This window comes from Cnephaeus nilssonii (genome assembly GCF_951640355.1).
Source record: "Cnephaeus nilssonii genome assembly, chromosome: 1".
In the NCBI taxonomy this organism is placed as follows: Eukaryota; Metazoa; Chordata; class Mammalia; order Chiroptera; family Vespertilionidae; genus Cnephaeus; species Cnephaeus nilssonii.
Genome location: NC_137072.1, coordinates 102,679,498 through 102,707,400, shown reverse-complemented (window position 1 = coordinate 102,707,400; position 27,903 = coordinate 102,679,498). Strand labels below are relative to the sequence as shown.

The following is a 27,903-nucleotide window of genomic DNA, read 5'->3' as shown; positions in this document are numbered from 1 at the left end:
CTTCTTTCTTCTCTCCCCTTCCTCTCCCCCTCCCCCTCCCCTTCTCCTTTCCCCTCCCCCTCCCTCTCCCTCTCCCTCTCCCCTTTCCCCCACCCTCCTCCTCCCTGCATTTTTATTGATTTCAGAGAGGAAGGGAGAAGAAGAGAGATGTAGAAACATCAATAATGAGAGAGAATAATTGATTGGCTGCCTCCTGCACGCCACACACCGGGGATCAAGCCTGCAACCCAGGCATGTACCCTGACCAGAAATCAAACCATGACCTCCTGGTTCATAGGTCAATGCTCAACCATTGAGCCACACCAGCCGGGCTGCCTGGCTCTTCCTTGCCTTCCTCTAGGCACAGTCCTCATAGTACTAGTAGTGCAATGGCTAGGGATTTCAGCATTTGTTGAGCAACTTATGAAAAAGGAACTTTTTCTCCTATCTTGAGAAATGGTGCAATAGTTTTACTTAAACAATAATATACTGTAATGTTGACAACTTGGCTACTCAGTGTTTGCCAAGGGATATAATGAACTAAATCCTTAATAACACTACACAGCAATTGGCAGCTGATAAAGTTTTTTCACAAATGAGTATAATGTTACAGTTTTAGTGAGATACATTTAATTATAATGTATATCTATCTTTGAAACTAATATGTTTATATATTTTATTTTTTTAAAAACAGGTTGGGAGAAGAAACTTCAGAATGCTGTTTATAGTGAACTGAGTGTGTGAGTTTTTCCTACCTATGTTGAGATACTATGTTTAGCTCTGTTTACTTTGTAAGTGCTGAATACAATATTGTTATATATACTCATTGTATTATTTCTTATTAGTATTTTTATAGCATTTAAAATTAGTTAATACTTTAAAAATTACAGTTTTGCCTGAGAATAATAACTATATAGAGTTTTTATGTCACCAAAATTTATATTATATTACAAATTTATTTATCAGTGTAATTAGGGAATAAGATGCTTCTTGTAAGTTAATATTTCAGAAAACTGAAGCTTGTTGATTCTTTTTATTGCTACCATTTGGGATATTACCCTTTTTCTCTTTATAAATGACCCTTTTGAACATAATTATAATATTATTAAGAACATCATACAAAAAATTAACTTCTTTGTGTATGTGGACTTGCCCTCAGCATCCATTGAGGTATATAGAACTGTTTGTCATTACAAAAAATGTAGATCTAGAATGTTAGCTTTTGTAGTTTATTTAATATTTCATCATCCCTCAGTTATTTATTGAGTGCCTCCCATGTGCCAGCACTGCTCTAGGCACTGGGAATACAATGTAGCATGCGAAGAAACGTGCTGTAGGCAGAAGGGAACAGTGGGCTCAGAGACTTGGAGGGGGACCTGTGGCTCAGTGAAGGAACAGAAGTTGAATGGCTGGGTGGCATAGGGGACAGGCCATGGTAAAGGATGATATTAGCCACGTAGGCAGGAATGTGCTTCATACTCAAGGCTTTGTAGACTGGATCCTAATAGCATTGGGGTGTCAATTTAAAATTTTAAACAGAGTAGTGACATGATCATATTTGCATTTTATTCATTCAACAACGTACTGGTTATCTAGTGTGCGCCAGGCATTATGCTAGACAGTGGGATTGCAAGCACCGGTGAATATGGAAGACATTGCTCCTGGCTAGCAGCCAGGCAAATTGACAAATAGGTTGAAAATAGCATGGAAGCAGGGACAGTCTGATGGGTGAATGCAGACCAGAGATGCTGGTTCCCTGAAACAGTGTCAGTGGGGAGGAAAAAGCTGAGAACTATTTTGGGGAGTTTAGGGGATCAGAAGAGGAAGGAGTGAAGAATGATGCACAGGTTTCTATCTCACAACCCTCTCTCTTCAGTAAGTGCACCCAATTTCAATCCTACATTTCTAAATTTATTGCATTTAGAAGTACTGTAATTGTTATTAAAATAGAAGGATTTTGGAGTGATACTTAATTCTAAACCACATGTCCCTTTACAAATGACATAATGAGCACCATGAAATAATGGTTTTTAAAATGATCTTGCATATAAGAAATACTGAGGTATCTAGAGGTTATCATGTTTTCCTTTGTGAAAGGTGATTTATTCAGGTATATGGAATGCAGATTTTAGGGGGAAAAACAATTAGCTAGAAATAATCAGTAAGTGAAGCTGTCTTTAAATGAGGTAGGATAGGTTACTTTTTTCTATTCTAGAAACATTTGTTATGGACATTTGAGCCTCTTGCATTTAGGTTCTGGGATAGGTACAGGTAGCTTAGTATGTCATTAACCCTTCACATGCTGATGTCCCACTTTGGATGAGGAATTTCTTGAGAATTCGATGTATGGTTCTTGATTATGGAACATAGTTGCCTAGCTGCAGTTAAAGGCCCTATAACTAACTTCAATAGGAGTTATACTTTTTTTGTGTGAAAGAGATTGGAGTAAATGATTTTAGTATCATGTTTTCCCATTGCCTTCTATGTGATTTCACATCACTCTGTGCCTTTATCCCAACCATTCTGTGTGGGGTTTTTAAAGGATTTTTAAATATCCCAAATGTTTCCACCTTAGGGTCTTATGCTTGCTTTCCCTTTGCCCCAGATCTTTGTATGCTGGGCTGCTTCTTCCTAGATGCTCCCCGAGATGCCTTTCTTACCCTCCCAAAGCACTTTATCCCATTACCTGCTCTCATTTTCTCATGACACTTAATACTATCTGGTGTTATTCTATGTATTTATTTGTTTTTATAATTATTCACTGTCTTTCTTTACTAGAATGTCAGATATATGAGAACAGGGGATATTGTCTTAATCACTATCATATATTTAGTACCTAGAATGACTCAAAAATCTGTTGACTAAATAAATGTTTTCTTAATAAAAAACAATACATTTTGAATATAAAATGTAAAGTGACTTAGAAAACAAATAATTCATAAAACATTAAAATTTTAAATTTTATTAAATTTGTAAATGAATGTATTATATAATAAAACATGGCTATTCAAATAGATATTTCTATTATTATTTCAACTTTATAAAATATATAATCATGTGGAAAAGGAAAAGAGTTGATATGTTAGTATGTCAATGGATTTTTTTAACCTTAAAAATTCCTCTGAATGTTTATATTTCTGTTAAAATGAATAGTTATGACAATTACCATGAGCATTTACAGAGCCAAATAATATTTTAAATTACTTCAATTTATGAATCCAGATAATTATGCAATTTAACAAGTAATCAAATTGCTAATCGAAAACTACAGTACTGGTAGGGTAAGAGTTGAAGTTTGTCAGGCTGTTGCACCTTGTGTCAACACATATACTGCTAATAAATATTCTATTTCATTCATAACATGGGCTACAGAGGTAAGTAATTTCTAACCAAGAGAATTAGTTAATTTTCAATAGTAATGTACAATGTTAAGCTGCCTCTTCTTGTTCCTAGGTTTCCTCTACCTAGTCATCCTGCAGTACCTCCTGAACATCTTAAAGAGCCTTTGCTGTACATGAGGAAAGCACAGGTTGGCTATTGTTTACTTTTATTTTCCATGTCAGGTTATATAATGCAGAATGAAAGATCCTTATTGGTGTCAGGAGTATATGTTATTCACTGTATGAAAAACTGGGTAAGAACCAATAAAGTGATGTGAATAGTATTTGTATACTCTTCTTTTTACTTTCAGTAACCAAGGATCACACGCACTTAAAGTAATCCTGAAAACGTTGAGTAGAAAAAAAATATTATGTACCATACTGGTCTGAAATTTAAAATACTGGTATGATAGAAGTTCCCCAGCTCTGTGATATTAAAGGAATGAAATTGGGATGAACTGATGCACTGTCCCCTTAAAATTTTGACTTTTGAAGCCAGTATTGCTGATGGCATATGTGAAATATATTTGTTCTCACAGCAGGCTGTTATGTACTCATTGCATTCTGTTGCAGAACTCAAACGAACATACACTATAAATGGGCTGAAAACAACTAAAAATCACTTTAAAAGAATAAAATAATTTAAACAGAAAAACTGCAAAAAGCAATTAAAAAAGAAAACTCCTGAAACATGTCCCTCAGCATAGGCTACCTCTACCATCTACTTGTTCTCTTCTCCCAACTGTTGAACACCTAGGAGGAAAATCATATATGGTTTAGGTTGACCATTAATTTTGACTAAATCCATTTATTCATCTTCCAGTAGATTCATTTTGCTGCCTGTCAATCCTTTTATAATTCATTATTTACTAGTATTACCTGGTTTCTGGTTAGGTTTTTCCAAAGTTGCTTGTGTAGCCTGAAATTCTACCTCTATCTCACTCATTTTGAACATTTGCCAATTATTTTATTAAGAATATTTAGGTCATCTCATTCAAGCTTGCTTAGCTTCCTGCTTTGCTGTTACACCTTTTTTGGATCCATTCCTCTATGATCAACTGTCTACTGTGCATTTCTTCTGTTAGATCAAACTCAGCATGTCTAAAACCAAGTTTCTGATGTTATTTCTAAAATGAGTATATCTTCTGACTTCCTAGTTCTGATGATTGGTTTCCATCATTATTATACTAATGGAGACATGAAATATCTTTGACCCCAGTTTTCCAAATCCAGATAGTCACTAAGTTCTATAAATGATTTCTTTCCATAGTCTTAGAGCCTTCTATTCTTTTTCATCATTATTACCATAGTGATCACAATGATCATGATGATGATCATGATGACTATCTCTTATTGAGTGCTTACTTGGCTTCAGACATTAATTAACATCCTTGCCTTATTCTTACACCTCTTAACTTTCAATGAGTCTCTCTATCACCTTATGTAATCTCAACACAATTAACTTTAACTACAAGCAGATTGAACCCTTATAATGTATCTCACTGCCTTCTAACAAACTTTTAATGACTCCCAATTGCCTAACAAATTAATTTCCTACTCCAAAGCCCAACATTTAAGAATTTTTATTATTTGTCTCCAGCTCCCCCTTTCACTTTATCAGTCTTTGCTGTCTTATAACTGTCATATGTGCCCATCCAAGTGAATTATTTTGTCTTTCCCTCTTGCATCTTTAATACCTTTCTTATTTTTTTATCATCATGGAAAGCCTTTTCTGCCTGATTTGCATTATGAAAACCCTATTTATTTGGTGAGGATCAACTCAGATGACATCTCTGATGTTGTTACTACCACTGTTGAAAAGTATCTCTCCCTCTTTGCACTCTTGTAGCACACAATCATTTCATGGCCCTTATCACCAATTGCATTCCATTATAGTAATTTCTGTACATATCATTCTGAAATTTATGTCTTTTGAAAGCAGTAATGATTTAAAAACAGTTTTGTATGCCCATTATATCTAGTATGCTAACCTTTATATAGCAGGAGCTTAGTAAGTTTATGTTGAATGAATAGTAAAGGCATTTGCAATCTCTTCTACCAAGGATTACAATATTCATTTAAAACATATTTACTAAATACCTAATAGGAGAAGACACTCTGCTGTGTGCTATGGAGATTCAGAAATAACTTAGATTCTGCCTTTACATAACTTCATGGTTTAAGAAGATTTGGACATAGGTAGTTGTAATGTAAGGTAGAAAGTGCTGTGTGCTCTAGGGGAGGTGGCTAGGAAGTTTTGTTAATGTTGACCTTGATCATCTGGCAGAGGTAGTATTTGTGAGGTTTCTTCACTGTCAAGTCACTCCCTCCCTCCTCTGTACACTGTACTCTTTGGAAGGAAGTTACTGTGTAGTCCACACTTAAGGAGGGGTAGTTATGCTCTGCTTCCTTGAGGAGGGAGTATCAACAAATTATTTGGATTTTTGCCTTATGGAAGAGTTTCTCTCTCTCTCTCTCTCTCTCTCTCTCTCTCTCTCTCTCTCTCTCTCTCTCTCTCCTCTCCTCTCCTCTCCTCTCCTCTCCTCTCCTCTCCTCTCCTCTCTTCTCCTCTCCTCTCCTCTCCTCTCCTCTCCTTTCTATTTATTTATTTAATCACTTATTTATATCAGTATAAACTCATGGATATTTACTTTATACTTTGGGTTTTAATCGAAAACTTCTTAATTTTGTTGCTTACAATCTATTCTGAATGTTAAAGGCTCAAAAAAGTTATTCAATAAAGAAACTGTTCACTTTGATTTAGTGTTGTTCAAACTTACATGACCATGGAACCCCATTTCCATGTAAAATATCTTAGGAACTACTTTGCTACACCCTTCAGAGAAAGCACTATTTGAAGAAAAGGATATACATCATGATAAATACAAGTTCATGTGTTTTCTTGTGAAATAATACTAGTAAGCACATGGAGCTCTAATCGTGTGCCAGGTGCCATTCTAGTGCTTTGCAAGTATTCACTCACTTAATAATCATGGCAAGCTTGTGAGGTGAGTTATTCTTATGATCTTTCATTCAACTTCACAAAGCTAGTAGGTGAAAGAGTTGGGATTTGAACCTGGAAGTCTGGTTCCAGATGGTATTCAGCCTATTTCTCTGAACAGTTCAGAAATCTTCAGGCAAACTTAAGGTATGCTATGTGGCTGAATTTACTGTTTTCTATCAGTCCGGTAACCTAAGCAAAAATGGGAAATTGGTTAGTTTTATATTATTTCAATTCTCATTTCCTTTCTAATTGGTCTTTCTGTCTTCTGTATTGTCACTCCACCTCTTAAAACTTCTAAGACTTTTAGGATACAATTCCAACCCTTTACTTTTGCTTACGAGGCTGTAACTGGTCTTGCCCCTTTTTATGATTCAAGTCTCATCTCTTGCTTCTCACACTGTCCCTCCCCATGTTCCCACTCCCCTCCCCACTTCCACACACATGTATACTCTCTCTGTCTAATCATATTTGACCTCTCCCAGTTGTTCCAACAGGAGGACCATTGCTTATGCTGCTACTTCTACCTGAAACTCCCCATATATTTCTAGCCAACTTATGCATATTCTTCAGGGATCAGGTTAGATGGTAGTTTCTTTTGAAAGGCTCTCTGACCCCCAGATAACAGATGCTCAGTTAACTCTTCCTGTCTCTAGTCCTCCACATGGGAAGCACTCTGTACTTCCTACCACAATACTTGGCTCATTTGTATTATTACTAGATTCTGAAGTCCTTGTGAAACAGCATCAGTGTCTCTCTTTCCCAGCTGTATCTCCAACATCTGGCACAGTGTCTGTCCCATGGTAGATGCTCAATATATATTACTTAAAATGTTGAATGAATTGAATAAACAAAAAATAGAAAAAGTTTCCTCCTAAAAAATATTTATACCCCTTTTCCTAGTAAATTCCACATCTAGAATCTTATCTAAAGGGAAGAATCAGAGAAACACAGAAATTTATGTTCATGATAAGAGTAAAAACTTTAAAAAAATCTAAATGAATAGCAATCGGGCTTGCTGAAATGTAACATGGCATTTCCAAAAGATAATGTTATACAGGCATCAAAAATATCATTTTTGAGGAAATATTACGAAATAGGAAAGTGCATAGAATGTAATCTTAAATGGGAAAATCAAAATATATGACAATATAATTCCACTTTAAGAATGTTCATGAGTGTATATATGTATACTCACATATATATCTCAGTTATCTATACAGATGTAGAAAAAATAACAGAAGGGAATAAAATGTTAACAATGGTTATTTTTGCATGATGGAAATTTGTGGATATGTATTTATTATTTTATTCTTTACATATTCTGTTTTCCAAATTATCTTAAATGTGTTATATTTGTAATCAAAGAAGAATTACTAAAATATTTTTCCATTAAGTATCTGAGCTATTATTTTGTTTTACTTTATTTTTTGTCAGAGTAAAAAAATAATTTTTTAATTTCATAGTTTCAAAATGGTTTTTTTTACATGCTGCATATTTATTATACAGTGGGGGGAGTGGGAACTCCTGTAATAATGTCAACATTAAAATCTTTAAAAATAAAAACAAAATATTATACAATTTTAAAATACTTTTTATTTACTTCCATTGTTATAAAAATATAGCAAGGTGATAGCTAATACCCATTTAAAGATTTTTATACAGTTATGATTCTTTTATTAATCCTTTGCCTCTCATGGCTTAGAAATTACCTTATTTATAAAATTCTTGAAATCCTTTGAATTAATATCATACATTCCAATTATTAGGGAAACTGATTTGAAGCCAACAATAATTTCATTTGGCGAGGATATGAGTTTGGGTAAAAGGTAATATTTTCCTATTTAAACATTTTAAATGTAAAAGGCCATTTATTTTCCTTCTAAATAACATTTTAAAGCGTTATTTATAAGTCTTTTGGGTAGAAAACATTACTTTTTTATTTTGTATTAATGAACTGTCATTTTTCAAGAACTTATTTGCTAATTCCACTCTTTTTGGGGAATGCTAAGAGTATATTAAAATTTTAATTTAATAGCTCACAAATAACTATGATTTTTTGAGCATTTATTTTTGAGAGTTAGGTTTTAATCACTTCTACAAATACAACCTGAGAAAAATTAACTATCTATAAAACTGGAACTGAAGTGGACCTTCCGGTTTACCCAACACAACCTCTGGAGTTTATTGCCTTTATCTTAAGTACTTCTGGAAACAGAACTCAGTGTCATTGATTTAAGCCATTTGGTTAAGTCATTCCACTTGTTGGGGAGTTTCTTTCTTATAATAACCAGTCAAAGGCTCCTTATTACATTTACACACGGTCCTAGTTTTGTGCGTAGCATATAGAAAGCATTCAATATATGTTAGTCAGTGAGCCAGCGAGTAAACAAAGGAATGAATAAATACCACTTAATTGAGATTAGAGTTCTTGAGGGAGCCTAAAAGTCGCCCCAGCTTGAAAGCAGCCACTTTCTTCTTGGATTTCCCTTCATTGTCAGGAAATTCTATTTCTGTTTTTGATGTCTATGGAAATGACTTCTTTAACCATCTGGCTGAAGTTCTTGCAAGTGGAAAAGCTGGCACATAGGCTGTAATCAATATTTGTTGACTGAACTAAGGTATGAAGATAACCAATCTCAACCAACCTCACCATTTCTATATAACTCATAATATCTTTAATTTTTTTATTTTAAAAATCAGTTTCAGTATTGTTAACCAGAAACAATAATAGATTGTTCTTTATGTTTCAGGGAAGTTGGGAAAAAAGAATTTTGAAGAGTTTAAATAGTATGTGCACTGAACTGAGTATCCCATTGGCACGAAAGGTACTTTTAATATTTAAGTATTTTATTATAAATCAAGCACTAGAAAGTATCATGAAGTTATAACTTAGGCAGATTTATCTTTTTTACTAGTATATCAGTTTGTTTTAAAACAAAAATATATAAAATATTAATCATGTGCGTGTATTCTATATGGATTTCTGTTATGTATGCTGTAATGCTTTTTATAATAAACCTATAACTTGAGAATAAGTAGAAATAAAGTATAGAATCTACACTATAGATTATTTAGAGACTTGGCTGTAAAGGTTATAGGTGCACGTTAAAGATTTCAGTTACCTGTTGACTCCTATTTTCTGGCTAATTAGCAAAATTGCCATATTTTTGAATTAGACATGGAGTTCAGGCATACTGTCATCTTGTAATAGCCAATATGATGCCATCTTTCAGTGTTAACATAGGCAATGAAAAGAATGATTTGTTATCTCTCTAAAGAACTATTTAGATGGAATAGTATTAGCTTTACTTAGATCTAGTACTCAACATTTATCTGTCAGTCGGGACTTTGAGTGGGGAGAGATGAAAAAGGAGAGAAAAGCCACTTGAGGAATGTTCTGGATTCTTTCTAGCTGCTCCCAATTAGATGAGAACAAGTTTCTCTTCACTTCGTTCTTGCTACCTGCTATTTGTTCCCTGCTGTTGAACAGAATATAGTGGATGTACTTCGGATAATATCCAAGGACAAGTCACTGAAGACACCAGAGGATGGTGCTAAAAAGATAAATTTATATTAAAACTGTCTAAATAGGTAGTATTGTATAATATACTATCTTTTGTATAGGAAGATGATGCTACTGACTCAGTCACACTCTTTTGGCCAGTCCCCTTTGCAATGCATTTCTGAGATTGCTGGAGGGGGTAAGTGGTGTAGTATGTGGCTAAGGAGCAGTTTTTGTGTGTGAAATTTACTGGCCAGTACAGATTATTTACCTTCTTTTCTTGGACTCATTAACTGAGCCACTGAAACTAGACATAATAGTTAAACAATAATTTAAGTGTAATTCTAAAAAAGTTTGTGTGTAATGAAATTATTTTTCCTTATGTTATAGTACCTTATTTAAACTTTTAGATGAGTTATTGATTCTTATTTTTCAGCTAAACTTCACAAAATGAAACTAATTTTTAAATTGCCTTTTCTAGAGGCCAGTTGGAGAACAGAAAGAACTTCTCAATAAATGGAATGAAATGGGAACTGATGAACCAGGTATAAGAAGAGCTTTTTCCAAGACGTGGTAGTGGGGGGAAATTGCCTTCTTAATTGTGGACCCAAAGTAACAATATTAACAGTACTTTTGGACAGATAGCAACTTTCCTTTCCCACTAATTTACTGTCATCTGTTTTGTTGGCTTTGCAGTTTGAAAATTCCTAACTTTGGTCAGTGTTCTCTCTTATTTTGAGAACATTTAAGGCAATTATCCTTTTTTAAAGCAGTATTTGAAAACATTTTTATAAAAGAGTAAATTAAATAATTCTTGGGTTTCTTAGACTCATAGTTAAGGTAAATATTTTTCAAGGTTTAATTCTGTTGAGATATTAAAGATAAGTTAAATGGTGAAAAATTCTAAGACTTCTAAAATGTTTTAAAAAACTTATTGTGGGATAATTTTAATGTTTAAAACTGAGTCAATCAATTTTATAAACATATAATTAATGACAACTATATATACTTCACTATGATAAGTATATATAATGGCATAAGTATAAGTACACACCTACATAATTGCTCACTATCCTCCTTAAAAATAAGTGTGGGGGACTGGGCAAGATATAAGTGCTAAGTGCTAACATAGGAAGCCGTGTGTCACAAGAGTTCAAAAGGCAGTACAACTAGAGGAATTCACTGAGAATGTATTGTTTGTATTCTACACACTGAGAATTCTCATATAGAACTTCTATATTATATTGACATTGTGTATTCAGTTCAGTTATAAGTAATCTATTACAAATATATGAAAGGGAGACTCAGTTTCTTTCAGAATATGCCATCTAGGCTGTCAAGGGGGAGGGACTGTCTTTATTTTTGTGTTACCAGTACTTATCACAATGTATGACAAATAACCATCACTCTACAAATGCTTGACTTAATCTAGCTGCACAGTAATGAATGCAGGAATCATTAATATTTATTACTAATAAACATGTACTATGTTAACTGAAATTTTGTTTATAATCTGTCTTCTTAATTCTAGATTTAAGCCTTTTCAGACCTGTTTATGCACCCAAGGATTTTCTTGAGGTAAGTTCTATTGGTTAAATATGTGTATGATAATGAGGGAAAAAATGTGAAAGAAATGATGATACAAGAATATCTCTAGGCAGAGGATTCACCATGTAAATAGCCCCCAAGTCAATGAAGCAGTGGAATGACATGATCAGATTTGTGTTTGGATATTGCTATTGGAAAATATATTAGAATGTGGAGAGTTTAGAGGCAAGTAAATCAATTAGGAAGATTTTTATTAAAAAACTAGAGGTCCGGTGCACGACATTTGTGCACTGCGGGGGTGTCCCTCAGCCCTGCCTGCGTCCTCTCACAGTCTGGACCCCTTCGGGGATGTCCAACTGCCAGCCTGCAATTGGACATCCCCCGAGGGGTCCTTAGTGCTGCTGCAGAGGTGGGAGAGGCTCCCTCCACCACTGCTGCGCTTGCCAGACGTGAGCCTGGCTTTTGGCTGAGCAGCATTCCCCCTGTGGGAGCGCACTGACCACCAGGGGGCAGCTCCTGCGTTGAGCGTCTGCCCCCTGGTGGTCAGTGCACGTCATAGTGACTGGTCGTTCTGCTGTTTGGTTGATTTGCATATTACCTCTTTATTATGTAGGATAGTGACTATAAGTCATGTTGCCTGCTGCCTGGCACATATAGGTGCTCAGGGAATCTTTTTCCTTTTTATTCCCTCCTTGTTCTAGTCCAGGCAATAAACAATGTAAACACAGGGGCTATTAAATAGCACATTATAAATGACAAGTTAGTACATTCCATCCCATCTTGACCAGACTCCCAGGTATCCCTGGAGATAGGCATAAATACAAAACCTACTGCAAGCTCTTCCTATCTTTTACTGCTCTATCTCCAGCAAAGGCTTAGCATATTCTTGCTCAATGAATAGTTGTTAAATGAACGAATGAATCTTTCACATTTTATTTTTATTTCTTTTCTGAACCTGTTGTCTCTGATACCAGTTTACCAGCATGTTTAGAAATTTCATCAGGTTGTCTGGAGTATAAATAGTCTCCTTTTAAATTTAAAGAGAAGTTAGGTTGGTCAAAACTGTATAGCGATGGTATTATTTCTCTTAGCTTATTAAAGGTTTCTTCTAAACTCCTTTTCTAGCACCAAGGGCTAAAATTTCATGTAATTTTTATATGGTTATTTTTAACTGTGTTTTCTCCCTAATAGTGTTATATTCTGTTTCCTTAGGAACTGTTGCTGAATTGATGCTTTTCTTACTATTTATGCTGGGATTTTTATTTAATTCAAGAACATTTTCTATAGTTATTTCCTTAGTTATAGTGTCTGCATTTTTAATATTTTCTCTTTCCTATCACCCATGTATTCATAGATTCCTTTTCTTTCCCAGTCTGTGTTTGTGAGTTCTCCATGCAGTATTTGTGTAGTCTGAAATTGTGCTGTTCTCTATTAGTCTATATTTAACACGGTTGATTCTTTTCTAAATCTTTTATTTTTAAAACAAATACCATTGATATTTTCAGTTTCAATTTAGTGTTTGCAATATTGTGAAACTTTGAGCTTTATAGCACATTCCGTTTTATCAGCGATTAGTTATCAGTTCAATGCCTTCCTCAGATACGATAGTGTTTCTGTCATCATCATCTCCTTCCCTGGACTCTTGATTGTTGATTTCCCTCAAGAGTTTCAGCTTTAAAATATTTTAAAAACTTATGATTATTCTTTCCCCTAAATGAATGTTGATAGAAAAATAAGAAAACATACATAAGAAGAAAATTTTAAATAAAAATTACTCATAATGCCATCATACAGCAATAGACACAATTATCATAATTTTTAAAACGTACTATATTATGAACATTTTTCATGTTATTATCTACATAAATTACTTATTACACTGAATTTTATTATGTGAATCAATCATAATTTATTTAAGTAATTCCCTTGAATGGGATGTCTAAGTTGTTATATGTTTTTCCATTATAAACAGCATTTCATTAACATTCTTTCTGCCCTATTTTTGCAAACATTTTATATTATTTCCACAACTATACTCATAGAAATGAGATTCCTAGATTAAGGGATATGCAAATTTCCATGAATTGTTTTATCTGCTTAATTTTGAAAAGTATGTAAATTGTCTTTCTTGTTAGCTTGGCTTCTGAAAATTTCTTTTGTTTTTCCATGTGGGTTTGATTTAGAGGTGATACCTTCCAATATTACCTTAGTATCTTTCTAAAAAACATTGTCAATATTTGTTTTTAAAAGGGTTAGAGTTGGTTCTAAAATTTTCCTTGGTAAATATTACAGTTAAGCAATTTTTATTTTTCTATCACCTTTCCTGGTAAATTGTTATAATCAAACAATTTTTATTTTTTCTTACCATAAAAATGTTTTCTTTATAATTAAATTCTTAAATTTTTATAATGAAACGGTAGATCATCAGTTGGAATATTAAGCCACCTAATTAAAAGCATGTTTATGGTATTTTAACATTTTAGTACAATTTTCCAGTATTTTAGAATGTTATTGAAGTATATGATTAACCCCAAATAGTTTTTAATTTTGTGGTGATACACCAAGAATATCACTGCCAATTTTAGAAGTGTAAACATTCTATACAAAACTAATCAATTTTGTTGGGTTTGTTTTTAAAGGTATTAATTAATCTTCGCAACCCAAATTATGAAAATGGTGATTCTCTTAGTTTCAGGACTCATTTGGGTTTAATCCAAGTTCCTCTGAAAGTAAAGGACATCCCTGAATTGGTAAGTATAGGCCTCCAAGAAAAACACTGAAAGTACAGATAATCTGACTGGCGTGACCACATGCAAAATTGTATTGAGAAAGATCTTTTCAGATTGTTAAAGGGTGCAGGAAGAGTTAAATGAATTTAATTTAAAAGTATAAGAAAGGAAACACATTTATAATATGTTATGTGGCTTAGCAGTGAATTACATTTAAATTGTCATAGTAATGCAAATAATATAGATTTCATCAAGAATCTATATATATAAAAGCCAAGTGACCGGAACGCCGGAATGACTGGAACGACCGGTTGCTATTACATGCACTGTGGCTGGCCAGCGGGCCTGATTGGGGGGCACCCCCCCCCCAGCTGGCCCTGCCCCTGATCGGCCCCCTACACCCCGATCGGGGGTTGAGCTGGCTGGCCAACCTCCTGCGTCCCCTCTCCCCCACTGGCCCAGCCCAATTGGCCCCCATTGGGGGGGGGGGGGGTGGGCAGACCCCACCTGTGCACAAATTTGTGCACTGGGCCTCTAGTTTACATATAATTATATTGAAACTAGAAGCCCAGTGCACGAAATTCGTGCACTTGGGGGGGTCCCTCACCCCAGCCTGTGCCCTCTCATAGTCCGGGAGCTCTTGGGGGACATCCTTAGTGCTACTGTGGAGGTGGGAGAGGCTCCCTCCACCATTGCTGCGCTCACCAGCTATGAGCCTGGCTTCTGGCTGAGCAGCGCTCCCCCTGTGGGAGTGCACTGACCACCAGGGGGCAGCTCCTGCATCATCCTATATAATAAAAGGCTAATATGCAAACCAACCGAACGGTGGAACAACTGGTCGGTATGACACGCACTGACCACCAGGGGGCAGCTCCTGCGTTGAGTGTCTGCCCCCTGGTGATCAGTGCGTGTCATAGCAACCAGTTGTTCTGCTATTTGGTCAATTTGCATATTAGCTTTTTATTATATAGGATGATGATGAGAAGTACATGAGCTAAAAATCCTCACTTCCCATAAAAACAAACAAACAAATAAACCCAGTAAATATCTGAAACTGGTAAATTAAAAATAGCAATATATACTTGTTTCTTGAAATATGGAGATATATACCAGAAAAAAATGGTTGTCCCTGGATTATGAGTGTGTGTGTATGTGGAGGAGTATATAAGATAGAGAACTTCTGTGCTGCTGTTGTAATAAGTCTTTTAGTGGATTTCACCTCTTAAACTATTTGCTGCGTGTAGAGACAGTGTAGGTGATTAGATTCTGAAGCCAACTAACTAGTTATGTGACCTTGAGCAAGTTTTTTTACCTTGAGCTTTCCTTTTCTTATTTGTAAAACTAGAGGTCCAGTGCATGAACTTCGTGCACTGGTAGGGTCCCTAGACCTGGCTGTAATCAGGGCCGATCTGTGGGGTGACCGGCGGGGCGATCGGGGGGCCCCCGCTGGCACCTGCCTTCGCTTGTGACTAATTTTTCAGAAATTGAGGCTCTACCTGCTGACAATATGGTTAGTCCTTTTCTTCCTGTGGTCATTAGGGATAGTTGTCCCTGCCTTTCCTGAACCACAGGGCCTGGATGTGTAATGATTCTGACTGCAGACTGCATGGTTTGTCTGTATCCGTGATCTGTCTGTATGAGTATTGAACTTAGTGACACTCAATGAGTCATGAGGTACTTACTATACTGGATGGCCCTTAAATCTAGGTCATAATGTTGTATAGACTCATCCATGTTAAACGGAAATTCCTATAAAGTTGGAGACACTAACATCTGTTTACTAATTCAGCCAGGTAGAGGCAGCAGGGTGGAACTAGAGCTCCGTGGTATGGTTTAATGTTATTGAGCCCCACTATGGGTCACTTAGCACCATCCAAGTTCTGGGAATACAAATGTGTATGAGCATTCTGTCTTCCAAGAGCTTTGGGGTAGTGGGAAGATGGACAAGTAAAAAAATAATTTTGATATGATGTGATTATATGGTTTGGTAGAGGTTGGAAAAAGGTAATCCATATGCATAGAGAATTGCCCAAATCAGCCTGGAATATCAAAGAAGGTATCCCAGAAGGCACGATATTTTAGGGGAGTTTTAAAGGAAATTTGAGTTTAGGGGCCAGGTGTACTGATGTTGAATAAAAAATAGTCCAGAGCAGTGGAATAGAAAACGATGTTCAGAGTTTTTTTATGCTCCTCACATGTCTTAGCATAAGTATAATTCCCCATTGTGACTATAGAACCTAATACTGAAATGCTTATTGGACTTATGTCCCTCTATAATATGAAGATCAAATTTATTTTAAAAAATCAAATACATTATCATTAATTCTAATGATTTTAATGAAGGAAGAGTTTAAAATAAATGGAAGACAATGGTTGAAAATGGAAGAATAACATTAAAAATTTACCTCTTTAATCTGAAAAATTGGTAACATGATGCAGTGTTATTTTAAAGTACAGATGAAAATCAAGTTTAGTTAAGAATTGAAATATAATGGTAGTTATTTAAAATTAATACAAAAATGAAATGTATGTGCATATTAGGCTCAATAACTGTCTTGTGAGGGACACTAGTAAATTATGAACTTAAATAATAATAGATAATTGGGAAGGATTAAAATTAATTTTATTTTTTAAAGAAGAAGGAAGTTTGGTTTTAGCAATTGAATAGTAACAAAACACTAAGGCAATTAAATATTAATAGAAATATTTAATTACTTAGGGAAGAAAAATAATACAAATAACATGGGATTGTTATATATTTTAAAAATAACAGACAAACATAATTACTTTCCTTAGACATTACTAGATAAGTAGAGGAAGTCTGGAGAATAAATCTAATTTATTCTTATTTTAGCAGAGCACTTGATAGTCTAATCTTACTTAAAAATTAATTACGTTGTTTTGGATATTTTCATTGCTTAGTTGATTAAGAGCTGAGTGAAGTACAGTAACATAGAAAGCATAGATACAGAATTATATTGCTCATTTTAAACAATGATATTAGAATTGACAATTGTGACATATAATGTGTGCAGATGTGTGTTTCAGGAAAGAGTTGAATGTTAATATTTCTTTCCTCAAAGGATAATTCATTTCTTACTTTACTGATTAGCCTATTACCTAAAAAGAAAAAATCAAGAACTATTTTTAAAATAGTTTTTTAAAACATTGACATCAAAGTAAAAATTTTCTTAGGTAAAAGAAATTAGGAGAAAGAAAAATACTACTAAAGGCTCTACCTTTGGAGAAATATTGTATATTTAAGTTTTTCCCCATAATATGTTGATTTTTCCTAACAGCTTTTATCTTTTCATGTTTTTTTCTCATGAAAATAAAAAATGTAAATGTTACGTAGCAATACTGTAGTAAAAAAAATCATGGTTGTTCTGCTCCTTAATATTGAATCAGTGCATTACTATTTAAAGGTTCAATAATGGCTTTTTCTTTTTCTTCTTCTTCTTTTTTTTAATCCTCACCTGAGGATATTTTTCCATTGATTTTTAGAGAGAGAGTGGAAGAGAGAGGGAAAGACAGAAATATCGATGTTAGAGAAACACATTGACTTGCCTCCTGCAGGAGCCCCTACCAGGGCCCGGGCCAGGGAGGAGCCTGCAAACGAGGTATGTGCCCTTGACCAGAATCAAACCCGGGACACTTTGGTCTGCTCTATCCACTGAGCCAAACCGGCTAGGACAGGCCTTTTCTTCTTTAGATGTTTGAAGGAAGCAAAGATTCGTTTCGTATTGTGATTTTTATTTACGCTGATGTTTAGGTGAAGATTATTATTTTTTTACATGTAGCAAAGTCTGAGATGTATGTTAATTCTGTGTGTGTTGTTTTTCAGAAAGAATTATTTGTAGAACTCGGCTTAACTACCGGACAACTAGGTATAGATGATTCTACACAAGTGCCTCCTGGTTAGTATTTCTCCCATATGGCATATGATCAATGATAAATGAGAGCGAGGGAAAAATGTATCTTGTTATTTCCAAATGAATCTAGTAACATTTTTATATCTGAAAACAAAGAATGCTTTTGCCTCTCCTTGGTTTCTACTAAGTATTGAATAGAATTCTGTATGTTATAATGATCAGAGTGCAACTTGATCTTGTCTTTTTATTTGAAGCTCAAAATAATTCCGATAAGTCATTGGACATATATAAGTTATTTTGTTGGCAAAATCTTCATTGGCAGCACTCATCTATCCCTTTACTGAACAGCACTATTTATTTTTTATTATTTTTCATAGCACCAAATTACACAAACACAGACATTCCACCATGAATGAACTCAGGCTTTAAAATCACTGTCTCTTAAACCAGGGGTCCTCAAACTTTTTAAACAGGGGGCCAGTTCACTGTCCCTCAGACCGTTGGAGGGCCGGACTCTAGTTTAAAAAAAACTATGAACAAATTCCTATGCATACTGCACATATCTTATTTTGAAGTAAAAAAACAAAACGGCAAAAACACCCGCATGTGGCCCGCGGGCCGTAGTTTGAGGATGCCTGTCTTAAACCTTAATCATTTAGAAAATTTCCCTAACTTTTCTCTTTTTGTATAGAAGTGCAATATGGTTATTATAAAAGCCCAGGTTCATATTTAGCTATAATAAAAAGGAAGTAAAAATTGCTTTAAAATGTGGGAGGCCTGTATTGTAGTGGAACTAATACTAGACAGGTGTCGGAACTATTCTAGACTCTCATCTGCCACTGGCTTGCTGTGTGTCCTGGACAAGTCGCTTTACATCTTTGCACTTGTTTCTTCCTCTATAAAATAAGGAAGTTGGATATTTATTATTCTTAGTAATAATAACAAACATAATAATAAACAGTTATTGAGCATATGCTATGTGTTATATGTATATTGTCTCATTTTACTCTCAGCAATCTACAAGGTGTGTTTATTACCTCCTTTAAAATTACTAGTTTTTAATGCCTTGGGGAAAGTGTATATCATACGATAATGGTTCAAGGAATTTTTATTAATTGGACAAATACAGATTAATAAATTGAAGCTCCCTCTTAATCTCCTTCAATTTTTACCCTCCAGGTCAAAGACCACTATTTAATTTCTCCCGGCATAGATTGGTTTTGCCAATTCTTGAACTTCATATGAATTAAAACATATAAAGTTTTGTTATGTACTCTTTGATATTTGACTTCTTTTGTTCACTATTGTGTTTGTGAGATTCAGCCATATTGCTGTGTATATTTATATATATTTTGGGCTTTTTGCATTATAGTGTCTGTTGTATCAACATACCACACACATTTATTTATCCATTCTACTGTTGATGGGTATTTGGGAAGTTTTAAGTGTGGGGCTATTACAAATAAGGCTGCTGTGAACATCCTAATGTGTGTCTTTTGGTGAATATATGTTGAGTATACACCCGGGAATGCAATTTCTCGGTCCTAGGGTTGGCATAAGTTCAGCTTCAGTAGATAACTGCCAAAGAAATTTTAAAAGTGGTAGTACCAGTTTACACTTCCATCAACAATGTGTGAGAACAGTAGTTGCTCTGTATGCTTGCTTATGCTGGGTGTATTCCATCTTCTTTGCTTTAGTCATTCTGGTATTAAATAGTGGTATTGTATTATGGTTTTAATTTTTTTCTATGATGTGAGATAGAAGTAATACCACCATTTTAAAGTTGAAGAAGTGCAGATGTGAAATAACTTGCCCAAAGTCACAAAAACTAGTGAGTGGTAGAACCAAGATTCAAAACTAAGAAGTCTGCCTTCCTGAATGGGAATTGGTTTCTTTATAAAAGGTGCCCAACAGAGCTCCCCAGCCTCTTCCACAGCGAAAAGTCAGTACACTACAATGCGGAAGAGGATCCCCACCAGAACTGACTATCCTGGCATCCTGTTCTTGCACTTTTAGCCTCCAGAACTGTGAGAAATGATTTTCTGTTATTTATAAGCTACCTAGTTTTGTTTCAGCAGCTTGAACAGACTGAGACAGATATCTTAACTTATACTTCTGTTCATGGCAAGTGATAATCTATAATAATAAAAGCATGCTATGCTAATTAGACCGGACGTCCTTCTGGACTAAGCCAGGGCTGCAGCTGCCATGGCTGCAAGGGAGGGATCCAGGCAGTCGCCCGCAGCTACGAAGGCCTACTCTTGTACGAATTTCATGCATCGGGCCTCTAGTCATATATAACTAACAAAAGGGGAAAGAGATAGTAATATAACCTTGAATGATATCTATGTTTTTCACTTTTGAAAAAAATCCTTAAGAATTGTTTTAAATCATTCTAAACTTATAATAGCTATGCTTTAGAAAACCTAATTTTTCTCTTAATCTAGAGTATAGTTCTTTGATTCACTCATAAGACAACAAATGTGGGTGAGATCCTGATAAGGGCCAGAGACTAGTGAATACATAGATATGACATAATTTTTGTTTTTAGGGAAGATATAAGATTGAGATAAGACTCGCCTGGCTTTGGCTATTATTATATACAAGGGGTAGTTGGAGCAGAAGAGAGAGCACCTCAGTACGTCTGGAGGAAGTTGAAAATCTTGTTAGTTGATGCAGTTATTTTTGCTCCCTGACTTTTCAAAGCAGGACTGCTGAAAATGGGGTTGAATTAGTGTTCATCCAATGAGCTTTTTTTAGTGGTATAATACTGAAATTTTTTGCCTGTCTTGAGAATTGCTAGGCAACAGAATTACTTGGAAAGAAAAATGAGGTCATATAGAACTACTTTTGCCTGGAGTAAAAAATAGTTTTTTTTTATTTTTTACTATATGTCTATGGCTTTGGTTAAATTGGAAATGTAATGCTAAATATTTTGAAAATATTGCTAATAGTATTTGGCTAGAGGCAAGTTTCATATTTAGGATTAAGTTTAAGTGTGATTTACAGAAACTATATCCTTCCTACTCATCTTTTTAAAATATATAATTAATTTTATTTTACTTTTTTATTATGTATTGGTTTCAGGTGTACAGCTTAGTGGTTAGACAATCATATAATTTACATAGTGTTCCCCTCATTTCCTACTTATCTTTAAAAACCTGAATTACCTATGTTTTACCCGTACTGTTTTTCCATTTTTATATTTGAAGTGCATTTCTCACTAACTTATCAGGTTTATATAAACGTTGGTAGAAGAATCCTTATCATTATAATGTAGAATCTGTATTTAATAATAATAACAAAGTCATACATTTATTATTTCTATAAATTCTCATGAATATGCATTTATTTTAAATACACACACACACACACACACACACACACACATACACACACACATACTTACTATGGAAACCAGTGATAAGACCTATGCTATGAGAGGAAAGGATGAGCAGAATCAGCATTCTTTCATGAACAAGGGGGCTCATATTTCTGATATTATTGTCTGAATATACATAATAATGAATCTTATTAGATGGGGGTTCTGCTAAATAGACATTTTCTCAGGTTGTTATTTCGGAAAGAATAAAGCATCTTCGTTTGGTACAGCATTTCCTGAGTGTGTTCCATGAAACATTCACCATATGCCCTGTGAAAAAGAGGATCTTGTTTTCAAATAAGGTTTGGGAAGGCTAAACCATATACTTTTTAAAGATATACAGTTACAGTGTGGTTTACCATGTTAAAAACTGTGAGAAGTCCTAAGTAAACATTGATCTTAGCATCTTCTAATTACATTTTACCAGAGAACCTTTTTTTCCAATCAAGATCTCCTAATGTATATGCATCTATTAACGTAGTGGTCCTCAGACCATTCTTTGAGGAATGGAAATTCTGGTTCTGATTTCTTTGGGTGTCATATTCTTGGACCATAGTATGGTACTTGGAAAGCAAAATTATTGTATTTCATATAATAGAATAAATTCTGTAAAGAATTTATTTTGTACTGCTTTCAGTGTATCACCTGGTAGTATCATCCACTTTTATAGAGAAAAGAATTGGCTGACAACCTTTGATTCTTTGGTTACTAAGTCTCAGCAATCATAGCTAATTAAAATGAAACAACAAATTAAGATACTTAGGATTGACTTAACCAAGGAGGTAAAAGACCTGTACTCAAAAAACTACAGAACATTGAAAAAAGAGATAGAGGAAGATATAAACAAGTGGAAGACTATACCATGTTCATGGATTGGTAGAATTAACATCATTAAAATAGCCATACTACCCAAACCAATCTATAGATTCAATGCAATCCCTATTAAAATACCAATGGAATAGTTCACAGATCTAGAACAAATACTCCAAAAATTCATATAGAACCAAAAAAGACCATGAATAGCTGCAGCAATCTTGAGAAAAAAAAAAAATAAAGTTGGAGGAATAACAATACCAGATATGAAGCTATACTACAAAGCCGTTGTAATGAAAACAGCCTGGTACTGGCACAGAACAGGCATATAGATTAATGAAACAGAACAGAGAACCCAGAAATCGACCCCAGCCATTATGCTCAATTAATATTTGACAAAGGAGACAAGAGCATACAGTAAAGACAGTTTCTTCAATAAATGGCATTGGGGTAATTGGACAGGTACATGCAAAAAAAATGAAACTAGACCACCAACTTACACCATATACAAGAATAAATTCAAAATGGATAAAAGACTTAAATGTAAGTCATGAACCACAAAAATCCTAGAAGAAAACGAAGGCAGTAAAATATCAGACATCTCACATAGCAGAATTTTCACTGATACAACACCTAAGGCAAGAGAAACAAAGGAAAAAGTAAATAAATGAGACTATATAAAAAGAAAAAGCTTATGCACAGAAAAGAAACCAGCATCAAATTGAAAAGGAAACCCACTGTATGGGAGAATATATTTGCCAATGATACATCAACATGGTTTTTAATTGAGGTATAATTACATACAACATTATACTAGTTTCAGGAGTGTAACATAATGATTCAATATTAGTATATATTACAGAATGATTACCACAATAAGTCTAGTTAACATCATTTACCATACATAATTACAGATTTTTTTTCTTGTGATAAGAACTTTTAAGATTTACTCTCTTAGCAACTTTCAAATATGCAATACAATATTATTAACTATAGGCACCATGGTGTATATTACATCCCATGGCTTAATTATTTTATAACTGGAAATTTTTACCTTTTGACTCCATTTACCCATTTCGCCCCCACCTCTACCCCAGCCTCTGGCAGTCAGCCAAAATTTTTCTCTTTTTAGGATAAAATCAAAGATGAATGAACAGAAACATTTTGGTGTTTTGAGAAGATATTCTGTTTTATTTTAACAAAAAGAAAAGTAGTTTGTCATTTTTTATTCTAATTAAATGCACTTAACTCTTCATTTCTACAAACTTTAAACTGTTTAGAAAAATGATTTTATGCATATAAATATAAATATTCCTATCCTTTTCTATAGAGCCATTCAGCTTTAAAATAATTAAAAGTATTAATACCAAAAAAATATACCCATTATTATTTTAAATATGGCTGATCATATTTGTGTTTAATGATTTTATTTTATCTTTTTTTTAGAACTTTTTGAAAATGAGCATGTACGTATTGGGCAAAAAGGTAAGCTTTTGATTATACTTATGATAATTTCTGAAAATGAGACAGTCCTAAGTAAATGTCTGTATCATATACCCCCCACCCCCAACTGAATTTTAATCTCTAAAGAGCTAAAACTCTAAAAAGGAGTAATATTTAACTGCGTAGATAGCATAATGAGAATCTTTCTAAAGAGGGGAAATGCATCATTTGGCTTCATCAATAAATGCCAGATAAAGATGTACACAGATGGTTCACTAAAAAGGAAATAAATGCAGACACACATTCTTCAAGGATGTTAGCTTAATCCATTCAGCAGTAGAATTTAATTTCAAAATCAAAGAGGTAGGTTCTCCCTTTGATGCACCCACACACTTTCCATTAATGTTAATGGGAATATGCTCTGGCATCAGGAGAAAATGTAACCATCACACTTACCGGCGACTGTTCATAATGCTGAGACTTAATAACTGGAGCGGTGCCTAGTGTTCTGGGAAGTAATGTTCCCATCTTCTGAAGATTTTTTCTTTGTTTTTGTAAATCCTGTTTTATCTTTGAAATATGAACTACAAATAAGTCTTTGTGTCAGAATGACCCTTCTAGGGCAATTATATAGTCATATCCTAAACTCCCTGGTATAATTTTTCAAAATCATATTTATTTTTAAAACTTCATTTGTATGAATTGACATTTTTATTAAACACAATTGCAAATTTAAAATTTTATTTTTTAATTTCATACTTCTTTGTTTTGTTTGGTTTTGTCATTTTCACTTAGTATATTTTTTTTAAAAGAAGAAAAATAAGGAAACAGTACTGTTAGACAAATGTCAGCGGTTAGCTAATATGTCTTTTTATTTGTGTGTGTGTGTGTTTTTGTATTTTTTTTGGGGGGGGGCTTTATTTCCAGACTTAATAGCTGATATTTTCATTTAAAAAAAAACACACACACACACACAAAAATGAAGAAAAAAAAGCAAAAGTATAATATATCAATTTTGTGAACTTGGCTGCTTATGAAAAATTTTGGCTTCCTTAAAAGTTAGCACATTTTTTGGGTTTTCTTTTGAAAACCCTCTTTTTTGTTGTTTTTGGAAGATAACTAAGAATTAGTCACCTAATAGAATGGTTATCTTATATCCTTTATCATTTTTAGCCAAATACTTTAAAAATCATACTAACTCCAAATACTAGAACATTCATGACTTAGTTGAATGTGCATAAGAAACTTAGGGTTTCTATAGATATGACTTTACCTGATCATAGAATCCAAAAATTATTATATATATGCAGCACTAGTTTCAGATTCACGGAGCTTATAATTAAAGAAAGTTATCTCAAGGTAACTTCATTAACAGTTTTCACCAGGCAGGGTAGGAGGTGGAGGAGCTGAAGGCTTAAAACTTGTAGGGCTGTAAATAGGGCCACATTAAAATACAGAGAGCAAAGGAAGGTTGTCATGATGTGATATAAAGATGAGATGTTGGCTTCCCAAAAGATTTTTAATTAAAGATCCCACTGTTATTTCTTAAATTATGAAATTTCTAATGAGACTTTAATATACTTTTGCCAGTTCTAGCAGAACAAGATAGTGCTGCTGCTCAACAGTATGTCAGACAAGGAAGCCCCACAGCACTGAGAGCTGAATTATGGGCTCTCATTTTGAATATTTCCAGTCAACCTGAGGTAAGAAGGAAAAGGATAAGCCAAATTTGAACTATTGATTTTTTATTTTTCAGACCAATTATTCAAAGTGGAAATACTTTTGTTCTTTAGTCTATTATTTACCTTCTTTTTTTTTTGTTTTCAAACACTGTAGTTTTGAGTTATCTGGCAAGATTAATATAATTTAATAATTGTTCTTAACATAGAAGTCTTTGTTATTAATAATTAGTTAGATAGTGTGTACTTATCCATACAACAGAACAATCAGTAAATTTTTAAGAAATGGGGTCTGCCAATTTAGTTCATGAAGATGTGTGGTAGAAATGGGTTGTTACAGTAGGAAAAATAAAGATGGCAACTCAGTATAAGTAAATGAGATATATTTATTGAGCATCTGGTATTGGCCAGGTGTAGAAAATGTAGTTGTGAGTAAAATAAAGCCCCTATCCTCTTAGTGTTTATAATACCACTAGAGGCTCAGTGCACAAAATTCCTACATGGGTAGGGTCCCTAGGCTTGGCTGGCGATCAGGGCCGATCTGTGGGGCAACCGGTGGGGCAATCGGGGGGGGGGGGGGGCCCTGCTCGCACCCGCCTTGGCTGGCCTGACATCGCCCACTCACCAGCCCTGCCCCCGCTGCCACCACCTGTCAGGGCCTGTGGGCTAGGGGGCAGCTCCTGCGTTGAGCATCTGCCCCCTGGTGGTCAGTACGCATCATAGCGACTGATTGTTCCAGTCATTCCAGTTGTTCCATCATAACAGTTGCTTAGGCTTTTATATATAGAGGGTAATGATTATTATTTATTAAAGTTTGAGGCTGACTTTGTAAATGTGATTGACCTTTAACTTTTTTGTGTTACTTTTAACTCTAGGATATCTTGTATTATGAGCAGCTTAAGACCAATGTGATACAACATGACCTTTTGGTGGACAGTCTTATTTATAAAGTAAGTAAAAGTTTTCATAGTTTTTTCATTTCATTATCATCATTAAACATTTTTTGAGAGTCTTTAACATGCAGGGCCTGCACTTTGTATAATGATACACATTAACCTTGAAAAATAATTCTAAGTGATCATTATAAAGTTAAGGTTGACCTTCAAATTTTGCAGTCTCCATCCAATGTTATCTTCTTTCCTTTTGAACCTGTCCTCATGAGCCTTTACTGGTCCTCCCATTTTTTAAATTAAGAGAATGATAACCGTTTCTTATCCTTATAAATTCAAGTTTACCGCACAAACTAAAAAAGCAACTGAAAGAAATATCAGACGATAATATTTTTATCTTATTTATTTCGTTCTTGTGGATCTACTTGTTTATTATCTTGTATAGAAGGCATTTTTTATTTTTTATTTCTTTTAGTTTCTAGACATGGTTAAGCATGTCTCAAGTGTTATAATAGGGATGCATTGAGTTTTTGTCTCCATATATCTGATAAGAAGTTGAGATGTAGTTGCTGCAAACATGATAGAGGGTATGACTAACTCTGAATTAACAATTAGGCTATTTAAAACAGTTGGATTTTAAATTTAGAACTTGTAAGATAGAAGAGAAGGGTATATTATTTCAGGTCTCAGAAATGGGGGAGAGAAGATTACACAGTGAGGACCTGAAGATTTGTCTGGGAGAACATGACAACTACGAGTATTTAATGACTGCTTACTATGTGCCATAGAGTGTTCCAAACTCTTTACATAGATTTGTCATTTGATTCTGACAGCTACCTTAAGAGTAGCAGATAACAGCACTTAGGCAATAAATGTATTTTTTTTCTTGGGGAAAAATTGCATTCTACAAAATCATGCATTAAAAAAATAGAGCTCATGGGAAAAATAGGGTTGGGTAGCTCTTGCAGTTTGTAACCAGAGTACTAACAAAGGCAAATAATTGGTAGCTTGGGCGATGAATTGGATAGCTCAGACAGGCTGCTCCTGCAGGAGCTATTAAAAATGTACAAAAATAATAAAGTAGAAATGCTGGAATAATGTAGATTGAAGTGGTAGGCTGAGCTATAGGGGTTGATGCTAAGGTGGGCATGAGAGGAAATAAAGCAACAAAGGCTGGGTGTGCCTTTCTGAAGAGGGAGCATCCAATGCAGTCATTCATCTTTAACGTTCTTAAATACAGTAATCGGGATCATCCTTTCATGATTGCAATTCTACTCCTGCTGTTTTGGCTCCCCTTTTTGAAAGAAAAATTGCATATGGACCAACACAATTTCCATGTTATACTGACATCATTTCCTTACTCACCAGCCACATAGTGGCATGTGTTATAACAAAACAGGAAGTACTCTTATTTTTAGCACTTTACAGCTGAGGGAACCGAGGCAACGGGAGAGGAAAGAAACTTGTTTAAATTTACATATTATGTAGCAAAGACAAGATTTGAATCTGGGTAAATTGACTTCTCAGCCACACTTTTAACCACTAGGCTCTCAGGGAGCAAAGAGGAGCAGAGTTAAGAGGGAGGGTCTTTTGATGAAAAGTCTCAATTCTCAGAGTTTTTACATAGATTTGGATCAGAGATACAACTGTTAGTTTTGAGGTTATGATTGTGCTCAGGCGAT

At 34.4% G+C, this 27,903-nt stretch overlaps 1 protein-coding gene across 3 annotated transcripts in view; it reads left to right on the top strand.

The window, feature by feature from the left end:
* TBC1D19 (TBC1 domain family member 19) overlaps window positions 1-27,903 on the top strand; it is a 102,974-nt gene that overhangs the window by 26,062 nt on the left and 49,009 nt on the right. For 2 of the 3 annotated variants that reach the window (XM_079767408.1, XM_079767407.1), the window contains exons 2-11: window positions 674-715; window positions 3,433-3,508; window positions 9,114-9,188; window positions 10,347-10,410; window positions 11,397-11,443; window positions 14,053-14,163; window positions 17,987-18,059; window positions 23,656-23,694; window positions 25,243-25,355; window positions 26,207-26,281. In XM_079767408.1, the coding sequence (XP_079623534.1) occupies window positions 3,494-3,508; window positions 9,114-9,188; window positions 10,347-10,410; window positions 11,397-11,443; window positions 14,053-14,163; window positions 17,987-18,059; window positions 23,656-23,694; window positions 25,243-25,355; window positions 26,207-26,281 (612 nt within the window). In that variant the 5' untranslated portion in view covers window positions 674-715; window positions 3,433-3,493. Of the gene's footprint in view, window positions 1-673; window positions 720-3,432; window positions 3,509-9,113; window positions 9,189-10,346; window positions 10,411-11,396; window positions 11,444-14,052; window positions 14,164-17,986; window positions 18,060-23,655; window positions 23,695-25,242; window positions 25,356-26,206; window positions 26,282-27,903 lie in introns of all 3 variants that reach the window. The other variant, XM_079767406.1, reaches the window with a different exon arrangement.